General features: G+C 36.6%; 1 protein-coding gene across 1 annotated transcript in view; it reads left to right on the forward strand.

Annotated features, from left to right (window-relative positions):
* The first annotated feature begins 627 nt into the window (after positions 1 to 627).
* Positions 628 to 25,304, forward strand: part of LOC127853241 (prostaglandin reductase-3-like) — a 30,197-nt gene continuing 5,520 nt past the window's right edge. The window contains exons 1-6 of the mRNA XM_052387579.1: positions 628 to 903; positions 10,370 to 10,457; positions 11,040 to 11,135; positions 14,830 to 14,928; positions 15,221 to 15,289; positions 24,720 to 24,794. Coding sequence (XP_052243539.1) covers positions 767 to 903; positions 10,370 to 10,457; positions 11,040 to 11,135; positions 14,830 to 14,928; positions 15,221 to 15,289; positions 24,720 to 24,794 — 564 coding nt within the window. The 5' untranslated portion in view covers positions 628 to 766. The remainder of the gene's footprint in view (positions 904 to 10,369; positions 10,458 to 11,039; positions 11,136 to 14,829; positions 14,929 to 15,220; positions 15,290 to 24,719; positions 24,795 to 25,304) is intronic.

Genomic DNA, 25,304 nt, shown 5'->3' on the forward strand with positions numbered 1-25,304 from the left:
GGTTCATTACATTCATGTATGTTGAGGCACGAACGACAACTCTGCTAGGAGAATGGTACAATGATGGTTTCGGCAAATTTCTTTTAAAGGGGCCTTTTCACAGATTTTAAAAGCTCCAGTAAAAAATCAAGAATAAAATTTAAAAAAGGAAAAAAAGTAGCCGGTACCAGGGCTCGAACCAGTGACCCCCGGAGTCCTGGAATAAGTCTAAAGTAAAAACGCAATAGCCCGCTCGGCTATTCCGCCGGGTTTACACAATTTTAGTATTTTATACCTTATATAAGCAATCTCCGTTGTTTCGTTAATTTAAACGACAACAACAGAACTCTCCTGTCATAGTCAGTAATTGACTGTAGGAAGTATCGAGTAGAAGTAGAAGAAATTATTCAATCGTTTCGCGTTGCAACGCGTTATAACTTTTAGGTTTTCAAATCGTCAAAAGATACATATAATGGCTATATTGGACTATGGTAAATGTTCACTAATACTGTTTTCTCAAAAATATCATAACTAAAACGAAAATTTGCGAATCTGAAACAACTTTTTTTTCAATTTTGTCAATTTACCAAACCGTGACCAGATCCCTTTAATGGTGTTTAACCATTATGTTTTACGAATGTTATGTAGCCAAATGATATCTATGACACCGGTGCAGACGAAATGTCAACTTTTTAAGTTTTTATATCGATATGTAAACATTGAAGATAACAACGTGTTTTGCTTGTAAACTGCCGTGATAGTTCAAAATCTAGACTGTTATAAAAACATGGCAGCCTATAAAATCCCATCGCAAATTAGGAGACTTGTTGCACTCAGATCAAGCACACATTTCCGCGATGTGGTGCAGCTTTTATCCGTCCCCACTCCAAAACCAGGTGATGGAGAAGTTTTAATCAAGAACAGGTATATAGTCAAAGATTATTTAATATAAATAATTAATATGCATAATGTCACAGGCACTCGGCATAAGTTGTTAACAACCCCCCCCCCCCCCCCCACCAGCTGCTACCCCCCCCCCCCCCAGCTGCTATCCCCACCCCCCCAAAAGCCCTCACGCAGTCTTTTTAGGTTTTATGCTGTTTGCTGCTCAACAGTATCCTCTGTGTGCCTAATTTCAATCAGGTGCTTAAGTTCGATCAGTTTTTTATGACGTTTTTTCGAATACCAGCACTTACATCACGCGCCAGCCTTCCTGCGAAAACTCATAACAGACGTCGTAATTTGGTCAACCTCTCGTAAAAATGTGGTTTAAACAGGTCTTTATGAATAACAAAGCTTAAACTATGTCACTTATCAATACCTCATTTTTTTATTCATTTATCGCACTTATATTCTTTAAATCACTATTAAATTCATAAAACATCCATCAAAATACTCTTTTCTAAATTGCCAGGGACGCTGCAGTATTCAGGGGAGGAAAGACAAATCTCTGTAAATAAGCGCTTTGTTTACCTGGGGCTCATAAGGGGGCATTCATAAATTAGATCGACGCATTACATTTTAAGATAATAGACGTCCAATTAAGATGTTTATTGTTAAATTTAAGCTCTTTACTGCAGCGCAATTGCCACGAAAAACTGGCTTTTAGAAAAGGTGAGACATTCCTATGTGCCACATTGTGTTTAGGAAAAATATCGTATTATAATGTAAATATGTTTGGTAATTTTACAAATGTGTGTTTATGAGTGTTTAATGTTCTTTTCTGTTACCTTCTTAATTGTTAGTTGTTGTTAATTTTAATAAATATTTAAGACAGGCATTACAATAATCTTCAAAATATATGAACAACCTTTCTTTTCTAAAAATCAACATTCGAATGTCTCGCTCCTAGCTTAAGTATTCGTGTGAGCAAATAACTATTTATCTACCCATGTGAGCCCCCATTTGTGACGTCATGAAGACAGCTGGTCGAACTTAGGAGTGCTTCTCAGTGACGTATATCATGTGGGGTAATAGATAGTTTTGAACCGTTTACGACCGTTTTGTTTGTTTATATTTCATTTTTTTGGCAGATTTGGATACAGTTTTGAATACTCTGTCTAAATACCATAGCAGGTTTTCAGTAATCGTTGTTGATGTCTAGCATGCGCAGAGACAAAGTTTAACGTGATCGAACATAGGCACACAGAGCATATGTAAGGTTTGGAGATGAAGCCTTAAAAACTTTAATCTGATAAGAAATGTCTTACAACTTGTTTTGAGCTCAAAATACAGTGTCTTCCAAGTCAATTGTGTTTACAAACAATAATACAGTGTCCTCAAAGTCAATTGTGTTTACAAACAATCAGTTTATTTACATAGCTATTTACTCAGGAAAATGAAAGTGACTCAGGTCACCAAGAATATATCGTTGATTTTCAATGTTTTCCGGTTTCACTCACGAAGTAGGTCTCTTCTAAATGGTTAAAACGTTTGTAGTGACCTTATAAGTTACTTTCTGCTGGTAAAAAATTGTTTAAAATAGAATTAAAATTGAATTTTCTTTCGGCTATTTTTAGCATTCGTCACCGCTTTGAGGCTACAAACCATGTTAGTTGCAAAAATGTAAACATTTCTTCCAATTTTGAAACGGGTATATCTTCCCTAATTCTTGCCAACGTTGCACCTAAGCTGTGCTATTATCATATTTTATGCAAGAGTAACTGAAATCTGGTAAACTTTAGACCAGTTTATCACTCATTCTCATGGGAATTGGGATTTTGGTTTTCAATGGCTACAGCTTGAAATAATTCTTTTGATAGGCCAACTTTCTTGTCAAATATTTTGTTTCTTTTATATCAATAAGAAAAACTACAAAAGAAGTTGTTGGTGATAATTACACTGCCTTGAATAAGTAAAAATGATACAAAAATGAAATGTTTGAGACTGTCGTCTGAGGAAAGCTCTCTTTTTACATGCTTACTCTGACATTATGGCTGAAAAAAATAACGAGTTTCCAATATTTGTAGTAAGAGTCGGGTCTATGAAGCCTGCCAATGGCAAAACAAGTAAAAAGTTAGTAAATATCAAGTTGAACACGTACACTGTTCAATGTCGTTAAAAATAGAAAACATATGAAATGTCCGAGACCACATATTCCAGAGCTACTTGAAAGAACGTTTATATCCACATGAAAGATATCCGATTTTGTTTGGCAGCTCTAAGAAATGCATCAAATGACACTTTTACTTTCACTTTGCTTAGAACCATTAAAAATCAGAATTGTACACGAGAGAGTGAGTTCAGGTGTCTTAATTACCTAAATTTGAAATGTCTGATATGACAATTCTATTCGTTGTCAATAAGAGTATGGTTAATGTTTTATCTCTTTTGAAATGGCTTGACATAACAAGCATTTATAACCAGAAAAGATGTAGATGTCCAGGAAAGTATTCAGTTTAAGAAAAGAAATAAGTGTGCAAGAAATGTCCGAGACTGAAATGTCCGATACGAAAACTTGTAATTCAATAAGCTGATGTCATAATTGAGAATAACGTGAAATGATATGACGTCATCGCTATTCCACATGTTCCTGGAAATGACAAGGTTGTTTATCTCCGCTATATTTGTATGAAGGCGCCCGGGAAGGTGTATTGAAAATAAGTGGTAAGTTGTTTAACATTTTTGTCTGAGCTATGAAATTGATTGTTTGAAGTTTTATCATGTTTTGCAATTTGAATTATTGATATTTAATCAATATCAGATACAAATGATTTTTGGACAGAAATACTTTCATTGTTCATAAAATAACCTGTGAAATGTCCGAGACATTTGGTATCGAACATTTCATTCGACTTTGTGCCTCCATGACCAACAAAGTTCAGACAGTAATAATATATATCGTACACATTGTGATTTGTATTTAATTTTTTAAGTATTCGCATCAGGAAGATTGAAAAAATGATTTAGTTTAAAACAAAACTATGCTAGTTTAAACTTGTACCAAATACCACAGTTATAAACAATTTTATATCTCTATAGCTTTCTGGCAGTTTTTAATGAATCTGTACATTTTTCAGTTTTCCTTGCATAGAAATTGTTAGTATATGGTAAAACGGTTTAAATGTCGGAAATATATTTACAATTCAAATTATATTCTACACAGAACAACATTGATACTATGGTCTCGTACATGTAAAAAATGTATCGTACATTTCCTTTTCATCTAATAATGATTATTCAAGACTCCATAGTACTATCATCATAAATTGTGCATCAAGTCAACAGGGAAGACTTTGCCTTTATTATTGTGCCTTGTTTTATACCCAAGTTAAAATGGGTCATACCATTGGAACACACTTGGTGTTAAGGTGCCTGCGGCGGTCGACGGGCGTTTTCCACCACAGTGTTTTGTACTGTTTTCTCTTTAAATCAAATAGTTTTCATCCGATCTTCATCACATTTGAACAAATGTTGTGTATCGATGATATCTAGGTCAACATAGAATTTTGGTCATGTTGGGTCAATAACTAGGTCACGGTGCTGATTAGCCATTCACCGTGGTTTTAAATAATTTCGAATATTATTCATTCAAACTTAGTCAGAAGTTGTATCTTTATGCTTTTTGGGTCAAGGTCGAACATGGGTCATGCAAGGTTAAAAACTAGGTGACAGCTGAGTCACTTATTGCATTGCCGGTGTCTAATTCTTTTGAATAATTACCACATCTTAGCTTAGCTTATTTTGCGACAATTTGGTATTCTTGCAAGCATTTTTGTCCTGATTAAAATAATTTAAAAAGTATAAGAGGAACAGATGATATATTTTTCAACGTTTTCCGATTTTCTGAAAATGATTGTCTGGTTTATTTTTTTCAGTTGACCATGGTGAAGTCTAGGGTTGACATTTCCCAGGACTATACTAGGAAGAGATTAAAAGAGAAGGACTATGTGGGGTACTTAAAAAGGAGAGAGAAAGAAGAAGAAAAAGTTACATACCGTCTTCGGAATTTTCCCAAACAGAGCGAAAAAAAGAGAAACAAAAGAAGCCTATTAACATTAGAAATACACAGACATAAGAAGAGGCAGTGCCTTGTTTTATACCCAAGTTAGAATGGGTCATACCATTCGAACACATGTTGTGTGCAGGTGAGCGACGGGCTTAGTCCACAACAGTGTTTACTCTCTCTAAATCAAATAGTTTTCATCCGATCTTCATCAAATTTGTTCAAGCCTATTGCAGTTGATTTTTGCACTACCTTTGTGTTTGAAGGTTTTTATATGGCATGCAGTTTATTAACTGTTGTTTGAATATTAAGTGTTCATGTATTTTATTGAGGATAATGTTTAGTGAGCATTTATAATGCATAAAACAGCATCGGGTATCGAACATTTCAAAAGTAGACTTCAAGGTTTTGTGTTTATTTTAAAGCTACATCTTTATATTAATCAAAACATATCATTGAGGCTTTTTAGATATGATGTCGCGTACAACTTCGAACTGTTTTGAAAACGTATACATTGAATTCAAAGATCCATATGATTTTTTTTGTTTTGCACATAATCTTGTGTATTAGTCGGCGTCTATATGTTAAGTCGAATGTTGTTTTTTTCACTAAGTTTTAAACTTACAATATGCAATGACATTTTAAACACAAAAACAAACACAGAATACATGTGACAATTTGTTGCCGATTGTGTAAGTGCTGAAATCTAGTTTTGAAATGTTCGACACATTTGTATGAAATGTTCGATTCAGTTTAAATTTTTTTATCACTGGTTAGATATTATCAGAAACTGTTTAAAAGTGTTTAGTTTTTTCATTGTGGTTGTTGTTGTTCAAGTACCCATATGAACTATGTAATGTGAATGCTTACTTTGTAAACGCACAACTATAATTACTTCTGTATAATGGTTTCATTTAAGCATAAGGAAATAGGCGAAAATATTTGTTTTTAGTTATCAGACTTGTTCCAATGTTTTACAATATTGATTTGTATTATTAAAAAGTTCAGGAAAATATATTAGTGTTATGTTTATGCACGATTTAATGCCCTTATATTGAAATATTCTCCGAGTGATTATCCGTGAAATGTTCGAGACATTTTACCTGCAAGATTGAACTTTACCTCAACTTACGTATATGTAGATATCGTCCTTAAGTGGATTCGTTTCTGTTTATACATACATGAAAGGTGAAAATTGAAAGGAATACCTTAAATGGAAACCGTTGTGTGCAACAGCGCACAATTTGAAGTTCGACCTATCGACATAAAAGACAGAAAGTCGATTTCAATCTGTTTCAATGATCATCTTAAAATTTTATTTCTGAAAGTTTTATGAAATATTTGAAGATTGTGTCCTCGATTTACATTAGTTCAATATGTTAATTTTTGTAAAAGAGTTACTAAATAGTTGTATTTCTATACAAAACAAACAACTCAATGCATTATATTTGATGGCTAGAATGTCTCGGGCATTTCATGAGAGTAAAATAAACCTTTTACCGCGGTTCTACTTGGCAAGCTACTTCAAGAAAAGTAATTGCATGATGATGCCAGCGTCTTTCCCTAATGTTCTTAGATGGTCGAAGTAAAAAAATAACAGGAAAAAAAGAAATTGCAGTACTTTTATTATTATTTTTTTTTTCTGTTTCTAAAATCCCAATTGCCGTGAGAACGAGAGTATATGCATAATAATTGAATTTGTCACCTTTATAGAGCCTTTAAAACAAATTCAAGGCAACAGATAACTTAATTAGGCAATATTTTCCTATTTTCTACCCTGGATCAGGTTAACTTATAAAGGTTAAAAAAAAATAAAAAATTTATTTATTTTTTTTTTGAATTGGGATTTTTTTTTCAATTGGGAAAAAAACAACCAGATTTGCATTGGGAATGGGGCCGAATTTCGGACCCGTGGCCTAGGGTGGAAAAGGCCTGTACACACCTGCAAATTACATCCACTATGTGCATTGTTTACCTGGTTTCGATCCGAATGATTGTATGTGTAATTAAAATGTGAATAGCTGTCCAACCAAATTAGGCAAGCTTGAAATGTATTTTCGTGGTAGCCAGATGGATTCTATGAAATGTTTTTATGTCCCCCACTATAGTATTGGGGGACATATTGTTTTTGCCCTGTCTGTTGGTCTGTCTGTTGGTCTGTCTGTTTGCGCCAACTTTAACATTTTGCAATAACTTCTGCTATATTGAAGATAGCAACTTCATATTTGGCATGCATGTGTATCTCATGAAGCTGCACATTTTGAGTGGTGAAAGTTCAAGGTCAAGGTCATCCTTCAAGGTCAGAGGTCAAATATATGTGGCCAAAATCGCTCATTTTATGAATACTTTTGCAATATTGAAGATAGCAACTTGATATTTGGCATGCATGTGTATCTCATGGAGCTGCACATTTTGAGTGGTGAAAGGTCAAGGTCAAGGTCATCCTTCAAGGTCAGAGGTCAAATAAATGTGGCCCAAATCACTTATTTTATGAATACTTTTGCAATATTGAAGATAGCAACTTGATATTTGGCATGCATGTGTATCTCATGGAGCTGCACATTTTGAGTGATGAAAGGTCAAGGTCATCCTTCAAGGTCAGAGGTCAAATATATGTGGCCCAAATCACTTATTTTATGATGCTTTTGCAATATTGAAGATAGCAACTTGATATTTTGCATGCATGTGTATCTCATGGAGCTGCACATTTTCAGTGGTGAAAGGTCAAGGTCATCCTTCACAAGGTCATGGTCATCCTTCAAGGTCAAACGTCATATAGGGGGACATTGTGTTTCACAAACACATCTTGTTGTGAGTTTGTTGTTTGATGATCGCTTTACAGAAGACTTTTGGGAACGGGCATCATTTTATTCATTAAGTATGAATTAAGTCTTCTGCATTGTTTGATACCAAGATTTTGCGAATCAGTTGAATATTGATGGAGTAGTGAGATTCAAAAATTTTATGGTGTGCTAAAATCAGCATGTCAAGGGTCAAAGTCGCATTCTTTGTAATATATGAACAAAAAAATACATTTATAACACCTTTGTTTGTTTGGTTATATTTGTAAATGTTTTCTCCCAAATTTTCACTTATGCGCTTAAATCCCTCCCTCCCCCTATCTTTCAGGCTTTTTTATGCTACATTGTGCACTTTTGCATAAACGGCGCACTAAAATGCTGGTTTTTATGCCCCCGGATCCAAAGATCGGGGGAATATTGTTTTTGGCCTGTCTGTCTGTCATTCCGTCATTCTGTCATCAAAACTTTAACTTTACATTAAAGTTTTGCAATAACTTTTGAAATATTAAACATAGCAACTTGATATTTGGCATGCATGTGTATCTCATGCAGCTGCACATTTTGAGTGGTGAAAGGTCAAGGTCAAGGTCATCCTTCAAGGTCAAAGGTAAAGAAAACAAAACACTTTAACCTTACATTAAAGTTTTGCAATAACTTTTGAAATATTGAAATGGCAACTTGATATTTGGCATGCATGTGTATCTCATGGAGTTGCACATTTTGAGTGGTGAAAGGTCAAGGTCATCCTTCAAGGTCAAAGGTAAAAACAAAAAGCGGCGCATTAGGGGCATTGTGTTTCTGACAAACACATCTCTTGTTAATTAGTGCCATCCTCTTATGCCCTCCTGGGAAAGCACTTAAAATGTATAATCGCATGTTAAAAACATGCTTAATTTAAAATTATCCAAATGTATCCATATTCTACATATTCTGTTTATTTTTTTCGCCTCTTCATTAAATTTCCACATAAATTGCAAAGTGAATCATTTGACTGCAACAGTGTTAACACATTTGTTTTATTTAAAAAAAAAATTCTTTCACTGTCTCCTGATTTTAGAAAATGTTGCATGAAATCATTGTAGATTCTTGCAGAAGAGCTGTGCTAGCACATCACGTCAGGTGATATACACATGTTTAGTTGGAATACCCCAGTCCTGATTGGAACCATTTTCGCCAATGCTGTTATAGTAACATGTATGCTTAAATGTATTTGAACCAATTGAGAACATTTATGTTTATGAAATCCCTGAGCAGTTTTGTGTGCCCATGTTGCTCAAAAGTAGAATAACCAATGAAACAGAAACTTGTTAAAAAATTGTAAATATTAGTTGTTAAAAAGTGTAATTAGTTTTACCTTTTAATATTATATAAAATGTGTTCGGTAAATCAAATTGTTAAATTAGCCTCATGTCTATTGCAATCAGGTTCTCTCCTTTTTGGTGTGACATCACAATACAAAGTCACCACACAATTATTGAATGTTATGGACATTGTGAAGAAACTACGGGCTTCAATTGCATGGTTAAACACGCTATAAATAAACAAATTTAACATGGATTTAACTGGAATTAAATAAATCTTTAATCATTTATCGTTTATTGTTGCATTGTTTTCATCGATTCAGACATTCTGTTTCTAGTTTTCTTAATTGATCAATAAGCAGTCACTGGAGGATAATAGATAATTATCTAGCTTTCTTCCAAGATTCAACCGAAAGAAAACAATGTACCAGTATTGAAAGGCTTTAAATAACAGTATGCACATGGGCTTATACTAAAAACATACTGAAATACGTTTTTGTTTAACTGCAATATTAATTATTATAGTGTCACAAATGTGAAATGCTTCAATAGTATGGAATGTTTGTTGTTTAATGTCAGACAAAAAGTTAATTTATTCATACAGAAATAAATATATTAGGCGTTATAAATCAAGATGGAACAGAGGTTAAGGTGATGTCTATTTACTCCTTCATTTCTGGTAAAAAATTCTAGATCCTTGGGGCAACAATTTTGTAAGGTCCTTTCTTTTAAATATACATAATTTCTTTATTTCTTATGTCTTCACAATTATTTTCTTAATCCAGTTAGTGGATTGAATAAGAAAGCATCAAATCTATAGTGGCTAAGTAAACAGCTGAACTTTCCACTAGGCTTACTAGATGTACATATTTCACAATTTCTACTTGCCTTAGCAGGTCAATCTAATGGCTACAATAAAGAACGTTGGATTTAACGTTCTTGAGAAGACAAAAATATATGAGCAGTGTTCTGTGAAAAAGTGGTTTAATGCATGTGCATGAAGTGCCGTCCCACACAGGCTTATTAGGGATGACACTGTCTGCCTAAACTGGATTTTTGCTTAGAAGAGACTTTCCGTAAACGAAAAATTCCAGAAAAGTGTAAAGTGTTGTACCTGATTAGCCTGCAAACTGCACGGGGTTATCTGGGATGACACTTTACGCAGATGCATTAAACCCCTTTTTGACAGAGCACGGTCCATATACTTAAAATAACATTTAGCTGAAAATAATTTGTTTTAAATGGTTTCCTTTTTAGCTAACTTGTACTTCATTTTAACAATAATCAATCAAATTATATATTCTGTATATAATTCATGGCATAAAATTTTATATTCTTTGCAGGTTTTTAGGTGTAAATGCATCAGATATAAATTTCACAGCAGGAAGATATGACCCTAAGGCCAAATTTCCAATAGAAACAGGATTTGAGGTAAGGAATTTTCTTTGACTTGTGGTTACATACAGGTATTTCAGTCAGCTATTATCCTTGCACTGACTGTTATGCATGAATGTATTAAAGTACTGTTTCAATGATTTTTTTTATCCGTTTTGGAAGTGATTTTAATTGGTGGTAGCGTGATTTTAAGTGATTTTAGGTGTATCTCACTCATTGTTTACTAAAATAGTGTTTATTTTTACCTGAAACTTGTGCAAAAAGTGCATGAATAAACAAAAAGTAGGTTATAGAAGCAATCCAAGAATTTAATTTATGCTTCCACAGTTCACGAGTGAAAGGTCAATGTTGTTGAGCTATAAACCAAATAAATATTTAACATGTTTTGGCACAGAGTAATTCTCGACAAGGCAGTTTATTACATCTGTGACTTGGCCTCCATTAATTTAACTAGCATGTTCATCTGTCAAGAGATTTTAGAGCAGTTCTCATACCAATCTCAATAATGTAAGACAGACAATTATTTATTTATTGTTTCTCAAGTGCTATAATATAACATTTTAATGTTTAATATTTCAAGGGTGAAATAACAATTCTCATGTATGGCTTGTTTAACAGGCAGTGGGTGAGGTGGTAGTTGCTGGGCCCAATGCAATGTATAAGCCAGGACAGGCAGTCATGTACATGGAGTATGGGGCATTTAGTGACTACAAGGTAATTTTGCCTCTCATTCTTATCTTGCATTATAATTGTTTATGCATATGTTTCATATAACCGTATAACCACTGAGGTTGCCATGGTGTAATAGATAAGGTGTCTGCCTCGCGATCAGGTGGTCATGGGTCCAATCCCCCACTGTGGGAGCGTTCTTCAGATTTCCCCCAAAGACACCATGCAAGAGCTTAAATAAATAGGTTTAAACAAAACTTACCATTATATGTCTTTATTATAAGCTTATAAGCTTATTAAAGATAGCCTCATTTTAGCTCACATGAGCATTAGAGGCCTAAGAAGAGCCATAACGCTTATGCAGGGGACAAAAATTCCACTCGTCCGCTCGTATTGACGAGTGAAATCTTGAAAGGACGAGTGAATTTCCCTAAAGCTCTCGTCCTACAGGACGAGTGAAAAAAAGCTGATGTTAAAAATGAATTTTCTGACCATTAAGACTATTTTTCATTTAATAAAATCATTTTCTAAAAGCATATCTATTCCGAAAGTAGAATGCGAATGAACCGGAAATTGTAATTGTAAATTTTATACAGCAGGTGCGTGTTGTTATGCGAGACTTGTGTCCCGAGTAAATATTGGCTTTTTGGTGTAAGCTTTGCGCGTACATGTTGACAGGGAACCATGCGACTGCAGTCTGCAGTCACTGTTAGTATTGACTTTTAAAGAATTATTTAAGCGCGAAGTACGGTTTAAAACCAGATTTAAACCAGTCTGAATTTCGTTTGAAAAATGTCTGCCATACGAGCGTTCTTAAAAGGGGGCGGGGGCGATGTTCAAACGTCCGAAACGGAAAGCACGCGAGCATTAGAAAAAAAATTATTTTGTGTTCCTCATAAATAAAGTAACTTATTTCACTGCTTAGCAGTGATATACTTTTGGAAATTTTATAAGTCATATCAGCCCTTTGCAATCTTTATTTCACACATATTTGATGGACGAGTGCGTGTGTTTGCAGGACGAGTGAAAATTTTAATGCACTCGTCCTGCAGGACGAGTGCAGTTTATGAATATTTTTGTCCCCTGTTATGTTTTACAGTTGTGTTGTCAATTTTTTGCTTGTTTTAACTCTAAAAGCAACACTTGTCATCCAATCTTGATGAAGTTTTGTCAGAATGTTCATGGGGACATTATCCAGACCACGTTTGAATCTGAGTCAAGTGCGTGAAAAAAGTGGATCAACTGGCCATATCTTAGAAAAACCACGTTACCATTCTAGAGCCCAAATGTATAACTAAATCTGATGATTCTTGGTCAAAATGCTTTTCTTGGCTGACTCTGGATTTGAATCACGTGCAACTAAGAACTAGGCCACAAGATCAAATATTAGTAAAACCTGGTTAACACTCTAGAGGCCAGCCAGTGTTGATAAAACTTGATTAAAATGTTTATCTTGACAATAAAAATGCCATATTTGAATATGGGTCAAGTGTGATCAAAAACTAGATAATGAGGTCAAGTCTTCAGCAGTTGGAAGCTGTGAACTCAGGTGAGCTCTCAAGGGCCATGATTGCCCTCTTATTTGTTGATGAAATTTCAGTTTGAGTGAAATATAAACCCATCTGGGACCAGCCAGCTTCCTCCAGGTGTTTCGGTTCTGGGTGAGTCTCTCCAGCTGCTCCCATGTTTGGCCCATCTGCTTAGCATCTGCATCCAGGTCATGGCGCCCTTTCTTCCTTTACCGTTAGGGGAAGACATAGCCTTGTCTTTTTTAATGCAGGCTTGCGACGGGTGTGGCCAATCCACAGCCAACGTCTCTGAAGGATGTCTTCTTCAACTGGCTGCTGCTTTGTTCTTCTCCATAATATTGGAGATCGCGTCAGGCCAGTTATCTTGAGAATCTTCCTGAGGCAGGTGTTGATGAAAACTTGTATTTTCTTTATTGTGGTGACAGTGGTTCTCCAGGTCACTGCTCCATAGAGGAGTAGTGGCTTCACAATGGTATTGAAGAGCCTAATCTTAGTGGTGATGCAAATTTCGCTAGATCCCGACATGTTGTTCAGCTGATGGAAGGCTGCACGTGCTTTACCCATGTTGGTTCAGACATCTGCATCCATTTCTCCCTGGTTGTCCAGGATGCTGCCGAGCTAGGTGAAGCTTTTCAGCTCCTCCAGCGTCTCGTGTTGGACTGTGATGGGTGTGTTGTTGGATGTGTTGGTCCTAAACACCTTGCTCTTCTCTCTGTTGATAGTGAGGCCCAGTCTTGCTGACTTTTCCACAACCATGTTTATGTTTTCATGCATCTGCTGTTGTGTGTGGTAGAGAAGAGCCAGATCATCGGCAAAATCAAGGTCTTCCAACTGTTTCCAGAGTGGCCACTGAATTCTATTCTCCTTCTGCTCTGTTGATTTCTTCATTACCTAGGTTATGGCCAGAATGAACAGGAAAGGTGAGAGTAAGCACTCACACCGGTTTGCACTTCAAAGATGTCCGTGAGCTGTCTGCCATGAACGATTCTGCAGGTCATTCCTTCATAACACTTCCTGATGATGTTGGTGATCTTTCCTGGCACTCAATAGTGTCTCAGAGGTCTCCAGAGAGACTCACAGATATTGCTGTTGAAGGCCTTTTCATAGTCAATGAAGTTCAGACATACAACGGCAAATTCCACTCCAGGGATTGTTCCAGAATGATGTGCAGTGTCGGAACTGATCCGTGCATGATCTCTTCTTTGGAAAGCCTGGTTGTTCATCACGGGTCTACTGCGTCTTTCATTCGGTTCAGCAGGATGCAATTCAACACCTTTCCTGGGATGGACAAAAGTGTGATTCCTCGGCAGTTGGACCAGGAACTGAAGTCGCCTTTCTTGGGAAGCTTGATTAGATAATCCTCTATCCCACTGTTGGAATTTCTTCTTCTTCCCATATCTTGCTGAAGAGCGGGTGTAGTAGCATCACACTGGTCTCCACGTCAGCCTTCTACTGGTATGCTCGCAGGTCCTGCAGATTTACCATTCTTCAATTGCTTGATGACACTGCTGATCTCTTCCTTTGTGGGAGTGCAGCACTTGATTGGCAGTTTGCTTGTAGCTGGCTGAATCACCTGTGAGTTGGCAGGAACTGTCCCTTTTGAGTAGCTCCTGGATTTGCTAAATTACACCTCTTCTTCTGCCCTTCGTCATCTGTTATTGCTCCTCCATTTTTGGCCCTTACTGGCCTCTTTGGCTTGGCAAACTTTCCTGCTAATCTCTTGGTGATGGAGTACAAATCTTTAGTTTTGTTCTGATAGGCTGTCTCTTCCACCTTTGTTGCAAGCATCTCTAGGTAGTTCTGCTTGTCTGCTTTAATACTTTTCTTGACACTTCTATGTGCATCGGTATACTCTTCTTGTGCTTTCACATTTGCGGCTCGTGTTCTGCTGTTGTTGACACCTTCTTTTCTCGTCTTTCAGCAAGTTTCTGAAGAGTATCTGCTGATATACACTCCTTGTGGGTGTAAGACTTGAAGCCCATTACTTCTTGGCACGTTAACGTCACTGTTTCTTCAAGTTCTGCCACTTGTGCTTTATTTTCTCTTCTTCAATAAATCATTTTTACGATGATCATATTCTTAAATCGTAGATTTTGACTTGATTTTATTTTATCAGATTTTTTTTACATTTATCTGCAGAAACTTAATGCTAGTGTTAATGTTTTATATTTTCAATTAATTTAACTTTAAATTTCAATTTAATCTTTCAGCTTATGAAGGCCAATAGAGTTGTTCCGTTACCTGCCTTGAAGGCCGAATACCTACCCTTCATTTTAAGTGGAAATACTGCTGCCATTGCATTAGACAAGGTAAAGTGTTACAGCGAAGCCTTATTGATATGTAATTACATATCAAAATGATGTATGTTCCTCATTTATTAATGCAAAACAGGCAGGAAAATGGAAAATGATATATTGTTTCACAAGTAGTGGAGATGATTTGTTTGAACTGAAACGTAAATGTTATAAATTTGCACTTCCAAAGACAGCCCTTTGTTTATGGTTTTAAATTCACCTTTGTTCTGGATCAATAAAAAAAGTTTAAGAAAAGAAAAAGCATTGTCAAAATGTTCACTTCATTGTTTTTTTTGTTCATTCTCAGGTTGGTGAGATCAAAGCTGGGGAGAAAGTCCTTGTGACAGCGGCTGCGGGCGGAACTGGACAGATTGCAGTAGGTGATTCATACTTTATTATGCCCCTCCTCCTTCGAAGAAGAGGAGGTATATTGTTTTGCTGGATGTCGTTCGGTTGGTCTGTCGGTTGGTCTGTTGGTAGAGCAGTTGGTTTCCGATCAATTACTCGTCAATGGATTAACCAATTGGCTTGAAACTTCACGTGTGCATTGGCCATGGAAAATAGATGACCCCTAGAAAATTGGGGTCACTAGGTCAAAGGTCAAGGTCACTGTCAGAATAAGTGTAAAAATCATTTCCCATCAATAACTTGTCAACGAATTGACTGATTGGCTTGGTAATTAACATGTGCATTTACATTGGACAGTAGATGCCCCTATTGAAATAGGGGTCACTATGTCAAAGGTCAAGGTTACTGTCACAATAAGTGTGAAAATCGTTTCTGATCAATAACTTGTCAACAGGTTGAGAGATTGGCTTGATACTTCACATATGCATTAGCCTTGGACAGTAGATGACCCCTATTGAAATCGGGGTCACTAAGTCAAAGGTCAAGGTCACTCACAATAAGTGTCTAATTGTTTCCGATCAATAACTTGGCAACTAATTGACCGATTGGCTTGATACTTTACATGTGCATTGGCCTTCGACGGTAGATGACCCCAATAGAAATTTTTGTCACTATGTCAATCGTCAAGGTCACTGTCTCAATAAGTGTGAAAATCGTTTCTGATCAATAACTCGTCAACCAATTGACTGGTTTGCTTGATACTTCACCTGTGCATTGGCCTTGGACAGTAGATGACCCCTATTGAAATTGGGGTCACTAGTTTAAAGCCCTGTATGCGAGGGCATATTTTTCCGAGTGTGGAACTCTTGTTCTTCATAGTTCTTCAAGGAGCAAATGCTTCCATATTTGTAATATAATATAATGAAATATGTACTTTGCTCTCTTGAGCATGTGTTGCTCAATGTGACTAATGTGATCACTGTATGTCCAGCATCTTGATGTGTGCTCAGTGTGACTAATGTGATCACTGTATGTCCAGCATCTTGATGTGTGCTCAGTGTGACTAATGTGATCACTGTATGTCCAGCATCTTGATGTGTGCTCAATGTGACTAATGTGATCACTGTATGTCCAGCATCTTGATGTGTGCTCAGTGTGACTAATGTGATCACTGTATGTCCAGCATCTTGATGTGTGCTCAGTGTGACTAATGTGATCACTGTATGTCCAGCATCTTGATGTGTGCTCAGTGTGACTAATGTGATCACTGTATGTCCAGCATCTTGATGTGTGCTCAATGTGACTAATGTGATCACTGTATGTCCAGCATCTTGATGTGTGCTCAGTGTGACTAATGTGATCACTGTATGTCCAGCATCTTGATGTGTGCTCAGTGTGACTAATGTGATCACTGTATGTCCAGCATCTTGATGTGTGCTCAGTGTGACTAATGTGATCACTGTATGTCCAGCATCTTGATGTGTGCTCAGTGTGACTAATGTGATCACTGTATGTCCAGCATCTTGATGTGTGCTCAGTGTGACTAATGTGATCACTGTATGTCCAGCATCTTGATGTGTGCTCAATGTGACTTATGTGATCACTGTATGTCCAGCATCTTGATGTGTGCTCAGTGTGACTAATGTGATCACTGTATGTCCAGCATCTGGATGTGTGCTCAGTGTGACTAATGTGATCACTGTATGTCCAGCATCTTGATGTGTGCTCAGTGTGACTAATGTGATCACTGTATGTCCAGCATCTTGATGTGTGCTCAGTGTGACTAATGTGATCACTGTATGTCCAGCATCTTGATGTGTGCTCAGTGTGACTAATGTGATCACTGTATGTCCAGCATCTTGATGTGTGCTAAGTGTGACTAATGTGATCACTGTATGTCCAGCATCTTAATGTGTGCTCAGTGTGACTAATGTGATCACTGTATGTCCAGCATCTTGATGTGTGCTAAGTGTGACTAATGTTATCACTGTATGTCCAGCATCTGGATGTGTGCTCAGTGTGACTAATGTGATCACTGTATGTCCAGCATCTTGATGTGTGCTCAATGTGACCTATGAGATCACTGTATGCCCAGCATCTTGATGTGTGCTCAGTGTGACTAATGTGATCACTGTATGTCCAGCATCTTGATGTGTGCTCAGTGTGACTAATGTGATCACTGTATGTCCAGCATCTTGATGTGTGCTCAGTGTGACTAATGTGATCACTGTATGTCCAGCATCTTGATGTGTGCTCAGTGTGACTAATGTGATCACTGTATGTCCAGCATCTTGATGTGTGCTCAATGTGACTAATGTGATCACTGTATGTCCAGCATCTTGATGTGTGCTCAGTGTGACTTATGTGATCACTGTATGTCCAGCATCTTGATGTGTGCTAAATGTGACCTATGTGATCACTGTATGTCCAGCATCTTGATGTGTGCTCAATGTGACTAATGTGATCACTGTATGTCCAGCATCTTGATGTGTGCTCAATGTGACTAATGTGATCACTGTATGTCCAGCATCTTGATGTGTGCTCAGTGTGACTAATGTGATCACTGTATGTCCAGCATCTTGATGTGTGCTCAATGTGACCTATGTGATCACTGTATGCCCAGCATCTTGATGTGTGCTCAGTGTGACTAATGTGATCACTGTATGTCCAGCATCTTGATGTGTGCTCAATGTGACTAATGTGATCACTGTATGTCCAGCATCTTGATGTGTGCTCAGTGTGACTAATGTGATCACTGTATGTCCAGCATCTTGATGTGTGCTCAATGTGACCTATGTGATCACTGTATGCCCAGCATCTTGATGTGTGCTCAGTGTGACTAATGTGATCACTGTATGTCCAGCATCTTGATGTGTGCTCAATGTGACCTATGTGATCACTGTATGTCCAGCATCTTTATGTGTGCTCAATGTGACTAATGTGATCACTGTATGTCCAGCATCTTGATGTGTGCTCAGTGTGACTAATGTGATCACTGTATGTCCAGCATCTTGATGTGTGCTCAGTGTGACTAATGTAATCACTGTATGTCCAGCATCTTGATGTGTGCTCAGTGTGACTAATGTGATCACTGTATGTCCAGCATCTTGATGTGTGCTCAATGTGACCTATGTGATCACTGTATTCCCAGCATCTTGATGTGTGCTCAGTGTGACTAATGTGATCACTGTATGTCCAGCATCTTGATGTGTGCTCAGTGTGACTAATGTGATCACTGTATGTCCAGCATCTTGATGTGTGCTCAATGTGACTAATGTGATCACTGTATGTCCAGCATCTTGATGTGTGCTCAGTGTGACTAATGTGATCACTGTATGTCCAGCATCTGGATGTGTGCTCAGTGTGACTAATGTGATCACTGTATGTCCAGCATCTTGATGTGTGCTCAATGTGACTAATGTGATCACTGTATGTCCAGCATCTTGATGTGTGCTCAGTGTGACTAATGTGATCACTGTATGTCCAGCATCTTGATGTGTGCTCAATGTGACTAATGTGATCACTGTATGTCCAGCATCTTGATGTGTGCTCAGTGTGACTAATGTGATCACTGTATGTCCAGCATCTTGATGTGTGCTCAGTGTGACTAATGTGATCACTGTATGTCCAGCATCTTGATGTGTGCTCAGTGTGACTAATGTGATCACTGTATGTCCAGCATCTTGATGTGTGCTCAGTGTGACTAATGTGATCACTGTATGTCCAGCATCTTGATGTGTGCTCAGTGTGACTAATGTGATCACTGTATGTCCAGCATCTTGATGTGTGCTCAGTGTGACTAATGTGATCACTGTATGTCCAGCATCTTGATGTGTGCTCAATGTGACTAATGTGATCACTGTATGTCCAGCATCTTGATGTGTGCTCAGTGTGACTAATGTGATCACTGTATGTCCAGCATCTGGATGTGTGCTCAATGTGACTAATGTGATCACTGTATGTCCAGCATCTTGATGTGTGCTCAGTGTGACTAATGTGATCACTGTATGTCCAGCATCTTGATGTGTGCTCAGTGTGACTAATGTGATCACTGTATGTCCAGCATCTTGATGTGTGCTCAGTGTGACTAATGTGATCACTGTATGTCCAGCATCTTGATGTGTGCTCAGTGTGACTAATGTGATCACTGTATGTCCAGCATCTTGATGTGTGCTCAGTGTGACAAATGTGATCACTGTATGTCCAGCATCTTGATGTGTGCTCAATGTGACTTATGTGATCACTGTATGTCCAGCATCTTGATGTGTGCTCAATGTGACTAATGTGATCACTGTATGTCCAGCATCTTGATGTGTGCTCAGTGTGACTAATGTGATCACTGTATGTCCAGCATCTTGATGTGTGCTCAGTGTGACTAATGTGATCACTGTATGTCCAGCATCTTGATGTGTGCTCAGTGTGACTAATGTGATCACTGTATGTCCAGCATCTTGATGTGTGCTCAGTGTGACAAATGTGATCACTGTATGTCCAGCATCTTGATGTGTGCTCTTTACCATGTCTATCAAGCATTTTGTCATAATTATGGCCCCTTTTCCACTTAGAATATGCAGCAAATGTTAAAGTTTTCGTACTACCCCATTTATTTTCATTGTCCCTTGACATATTGCTTTTATATTTTGCATACTTGTTAACCAACATCACCCCAACCTATAAACAAGAGCAGACAACTCTATCGAGCATTTTGTCATAATTATTGCCCCTTTTGTACTTAGAATATGCATATTATTGATAAATCTATGTTAAAGTTTGCGTACTACCCCAAATATTTCCTATATCCTTTGACATATTGCTTTTATATGTTGCAAACTTGTTAACCAACATGACCCCAACCTATAAACAAGAGCAGACCACTGTATCAAGCATTTTGACATAATTATAGCCCCTTTTACACTTACATAATTGAACATTTTGCTTTAATTGCCATAACTTTTTTATTTATGATCACATTTTATTATTACTTTGACAAAACAACACTTACCTGAATATCACAATGTATTCCACCCAAACAATACCCCACGCCCCTACCCAGAATCCCTTCCCCCCACCCCCCCCCCCAACCTCCCCCCCCCCAATTTTTTTTTAAACATCATCTAATACATTACCCAACCCCACATTATACCCCCCTCTCACCCCCTACCACCCCCCTACCTACCCCCCCCAATTTTTTTTAAACATCATCTAATAAATAACCCCACCCCACATTATACCCCCTCTCACCCCCATCCCCCCTACCACCCTCCCCCCCATTTTTTTATATAAACATCATCTAATAAATTACCACATCCCACATTATACCCCCCTCTCACCCCCCTAATTTTTTTTTTTCCTTTTTATATTTTTGAAAGATCGTCTAATAAATGACCACACCCCACATTATACCCCCTCTCAACCCCCCCCCCCCATGATGGCTTACGTTATAATGTCAAGCGCTAGAATAGTCGAGCGCGCTGTCCTCTGACAGCTCTTGTATAGTATGTATTAATAGATAAATGCATAATATATATAAATATGATAGTTTATAACATGTGAGAAAAGGAATAAAGAAAATATAAACAAACAAGTGATGTCATCATCCTTCCGAAAACGAAAAAAAATTGCAATCTCTAGTCACGAGTCTTTTTTTAAATAAATTGTTAAAAAAAATGGCAAAAGGAAATTACAATCTTCGAACATAGAAATCATCTACAATGTACGCTTGAATGAAAAATAAAGAACAAAATGGAGATCACCAGTGAAAACGAAAAGTTCCTGCTTTTCAATCAAGGGTACCCCCCCCCCTTTTCCAGAAACGCAATACTGAATTTGAGATTTTTATATGTGAGCATAAAGATGAGCTAAATGTTCAAAAATTATTATAAATAGATAAAAAAAGAGAAAAAGCCTATAATAAACTCATAAACATATTAACATACCAGGGTTTTTTTTCAACTTTTTGGGAAGATAGCCCATGGCTTTGGAATTGGGAATTTTATCGGCATTTTCATGAAATTGGGAAAATATATTCATTAGCCTTTTTTTCCACACGAAAAGTCCACTGATTAGGGAAATACTAAATTTGATTTAACTCTTTATAATCATTCAAATTAAAAGAAAAAAATCATATAATACTTTGTTAGATGTAAAGGAATTAAAATTGAGATAAAATATTCATAAGACTTCTTTCTAAAAAAAAAAAAAAAAAAATAGGTTTTTTTTTTTTTTTTTTTTTGGCAGTTGGGAATTTTTTGCCACACTTTGGGAAAAAAGTATACTTTTTGGGATTGGGAACATAGCCGAATTTCGGCTATAAAATTGGGCCAAAAAAAACCCTGCATACATACATCTCATATGTCATGTGTGACATGTAACCTACTCAGTGCAGTAAGATTTGCTAACCTAGTTTGAAATTGCACGTGAAATGCATTCTTCTGTTAATAAGACTTGAAAAAGTTACAGGTTACAGGCACATTTAATCATTCAGTCATACACGTTTAAAGGAAAATAGATTAATAAATTTATCAATGAGTAGTGATACTGGTGATAACATTAAACTTATTATGACAAACAAAACAAATACATGATTGTCATGGTAGTTTTTTGAAGAACTTGTTGGAATAAGTGTCTCCAAAAGAGACTCTGGTGACTCTGGGCTGACCGTCAGATTTATTCATTATGAGAATGTTCTTGAGACCGTCATGTTCAAAAATCATTTTAAGATGCATAAGGTTGAGTCTAGAGCCAGCTATAGTATTAATGTTGTTGCAGCATTGAACACATGACTGTAAACAAGAAAACTCAGTGACTGCAAGTTCCTAGCTTGTTTCTGTGTTGAATTTGAGTTCATAATCTGTCTGGTTTCATTTTCCTCCTGCACAGGTAATCAGCATATCACTGAAAAGACAACACCATTGTTCCTTTGAGGTTGATATTTGCCTAGTAGTTATATTCAGGCAGGTTCATTAGAACTTCAATACGTTTCAGTTGAAGAAAACTATGCATAATTGCAAATTGTGTATGAATAATTTTAACCAGTTTTATTTATTAAAATAAAAATATTTGGTCTTTTCTTATTTATTTGGCTTCAATAAGCCTTCTCAAAGTTGTTTCTATAAATTGACAACATTTTCTTAATGTCATTTAACAAAACAATCATATACAGATGTCAAATACACAAGCACTTGTATAGGAGTAAAAACTGATATTAGTGTTTCATGGGAAGTGTGACATAATCCATTATGATATGCGTCATCGTTTTTATTTATTCAGACATTCACGACATAGCATGTCATTACTAGTATGTTACATGATACCCACTTTTAAACTTGATTAATAAGTAAGTGTGAACCCCACATATATACATTCTTCATCCAAATGTTAATACCAAATACATGTATCATCCCTACTGGATATGAAACTGACTATTAACGTTACATTTCATTTATTACTTAAAACATTGGTTCTACATTAACAATCACATAAGTCAGTGAAATACCTACTTCATTTCCATCGTATAAGCCTGTCTACTACAAAGGAGATAGTTGACACTTGATGAATGGTCCTACCCGCATGTATTTCCATTTTCTTTAAGTTCAACTGATCATTGGAACATTCAGTGTTGACAAAAAGTAATTGATCCTTCCTATACCACCAATGTTGTTGATCATTGCTGAAAAGATAATAAATATGCAGCATTTTAATTTGGATAACCATAATACATAATTTAGGATATCACACAAGTAGCAGTCATTGGCATATCATTTTCAGAAAAGTAATTTTAGTATTTGGGACATAATATACTTTGTTGTTTGTTTGTGGAAAACATCATCACTTGGTCATAAAATTCAAAAATGCTGTCCTTGATTTCCATGCATTTACAACACAACTTTTTCCTTACATGGTATATTTTCTTTTTCAAAATGAAAGCAAATATTAGCCTGATTATGTGGTAAAAATCACTGACAGGGTGCACTTTTCCTACAAAATCTACTTTACACCAATTATGAACAATGAAACTGTGATACTTGAAAAAAATATTGCATAGGCCACGTACCTTCCTGATCCGAGCTTTGTGTTGATAGCAAAACAAGGCATTCCTTTCTTGAAAAGTTGAAGACTCTTCTTTACGTGATGGGTTTTGCCGTACGAGAACCCGTTTACATGCCTACAGTCATCACACAAGAATAAATCCACTTTATCCCCTTTTACTGCTCACCAACAATAAATTTTGTAAGTAACACGGGACGGGTTCTAAACGTTATTCTTGACAGAGGTCAAAATTTTCATGCGTTTGACATTCGTTTTTCCAGGAATCGTTTTCTTCATAAATATCAACACTGCCATGCATTAGTAGACGTTTATCATTAATCCCAGTCACCTGTATATGAACAGCAATAACACTTTAATGAATCTTTTTTTTTCAAGATAGCAAATTGCTTTTTCTTTAAACGACCCAATCTGTCAGGTACAATGGCGGCCATGATATTTGTTGTCATTTTATTTAGCTTGCGGATCCTACATATAGTATTTCATAGCGTATTTATAGAATATTCCTAGTTTTCCGCACATACCCGGTTAACGTTCGGAGTGCTGGTTTGTACGAAATAAGGCGATATTGCACGAAGTTCATTAGAGTGCTAATACCTTAAGGCCATGTTTGGGTCAGGCGGGGTCAAAAACTATGTTGCCTGGTCAAGTTTAAGACGATTGGAGTACCTTGAAATCAGTTTAGCACTCCAAGACCATCATGGCCCTCTTTTTTTAGCTCACCTGAGCACAACATGCACATGAATAGCTTTTGGGAGCACCTTTTGTCCTTAGCTTGACGTGCATTATCAACATTTTGCCTTGTTAACACTCTAGAGACCACATTTTTTGTCTGTTTTTCATTAAACTTGGTCCACAGATTTGTCCCAATTATATCATGTTTGAGTTCGAAACTGGGTCATGTGAAGTCAACAACTTGGTGACTATGTCAAAATAAAGAAAAACTTTATATACACTCTAGAAGTCACATTAATTGTCCAATCTTTATAAGACTTGGTCATAAATTTTTTCTAAATGATGTCTCAGCTGAGTTAAAAAATGGTTCTGGTCTTTTTAAAAACATGGTCACCAGGGGGCGGGGCAGTTTTCTTTATATGGCTATAGTTTAACCTTTTGTCCAATCTTCATGAATCTTGGTCAGAATATTTGTTCTTATGATATCTTGGCTGAGTTATAAAATGAGGATGAGGATGATGATGATGACAATGATGATAAAATTCTTAATTTGCCATGTGATAATTGTGTAACAGGCTTACATCTCCCTGGAAATTGGTTCCAATTAACTGGGCTCTCAAAGCAAAGACCTTTGTCTTGATGTTTCAGCATATCAACAACTCCTAGCTTGCAGATAATGTTTTAAATTAATGTTTCATGTGTACAATTATCAACTTTTAAACTCATAAGTTTTGTAGGTTCAGTGGGCTAAACTTGCTGGCTGTCATGTGATTGGAACTTGCTCCTCAGATGATAAAGTCCAGTTCCTTAAGGTATTATTGCTATCTGTTATTTGTTAGAATTTCTGCTACAACAGTTGTAGCCAGAAAACTCCGTTTGGTCTAAACATTAATGACTAGTCAAGCTATGGGCTTATTTACTTTTGGTGAAAATGGTTATACATGTAATACTAAAACAGGGTTGGCATTATCAAACACCTATTTTATACAGTCTCTCACCTTTTCTGAAACAGCAAATGATTTTTATGCCCCCGGATCGAAAGATTGGGGGTATATTGTTTTTGGCCTGTCTGTCTGTCATTTAGTCATTCTGTCATCAAAACTTTAACCTTACATTATAGTTTTGCAATAACTTTTGAAATATTAGCAACTTGATATTTGGCATGCATGTGTATCTCATGGAGCTGCACATTTTGAGTAGTGAAAGGTCAAGGTCATCCTTCAAGGTCAAAGGTAAAAAAAAACAAAAACATCAACCTTACATTAAAGTTTTGCAATAACCTTTGAAATATTGAACATAGCAACTTGATATTTGGCATGCAT

Source organism: Dreissena polymorpha, chromosome 12, assembly GCF_020536995.1.
Source record: "Dreissena polymorpha isolate Duluth1 chromosome 12, UMN_Dpol_1.0, whole genome shotgun sequence".
Lineage (NCBI taxonomy): Eukaryota > Metazoa > Mollusca > Bivalvia > Myida > Dreissenidae > Dreissena > Dreissena polymorpha.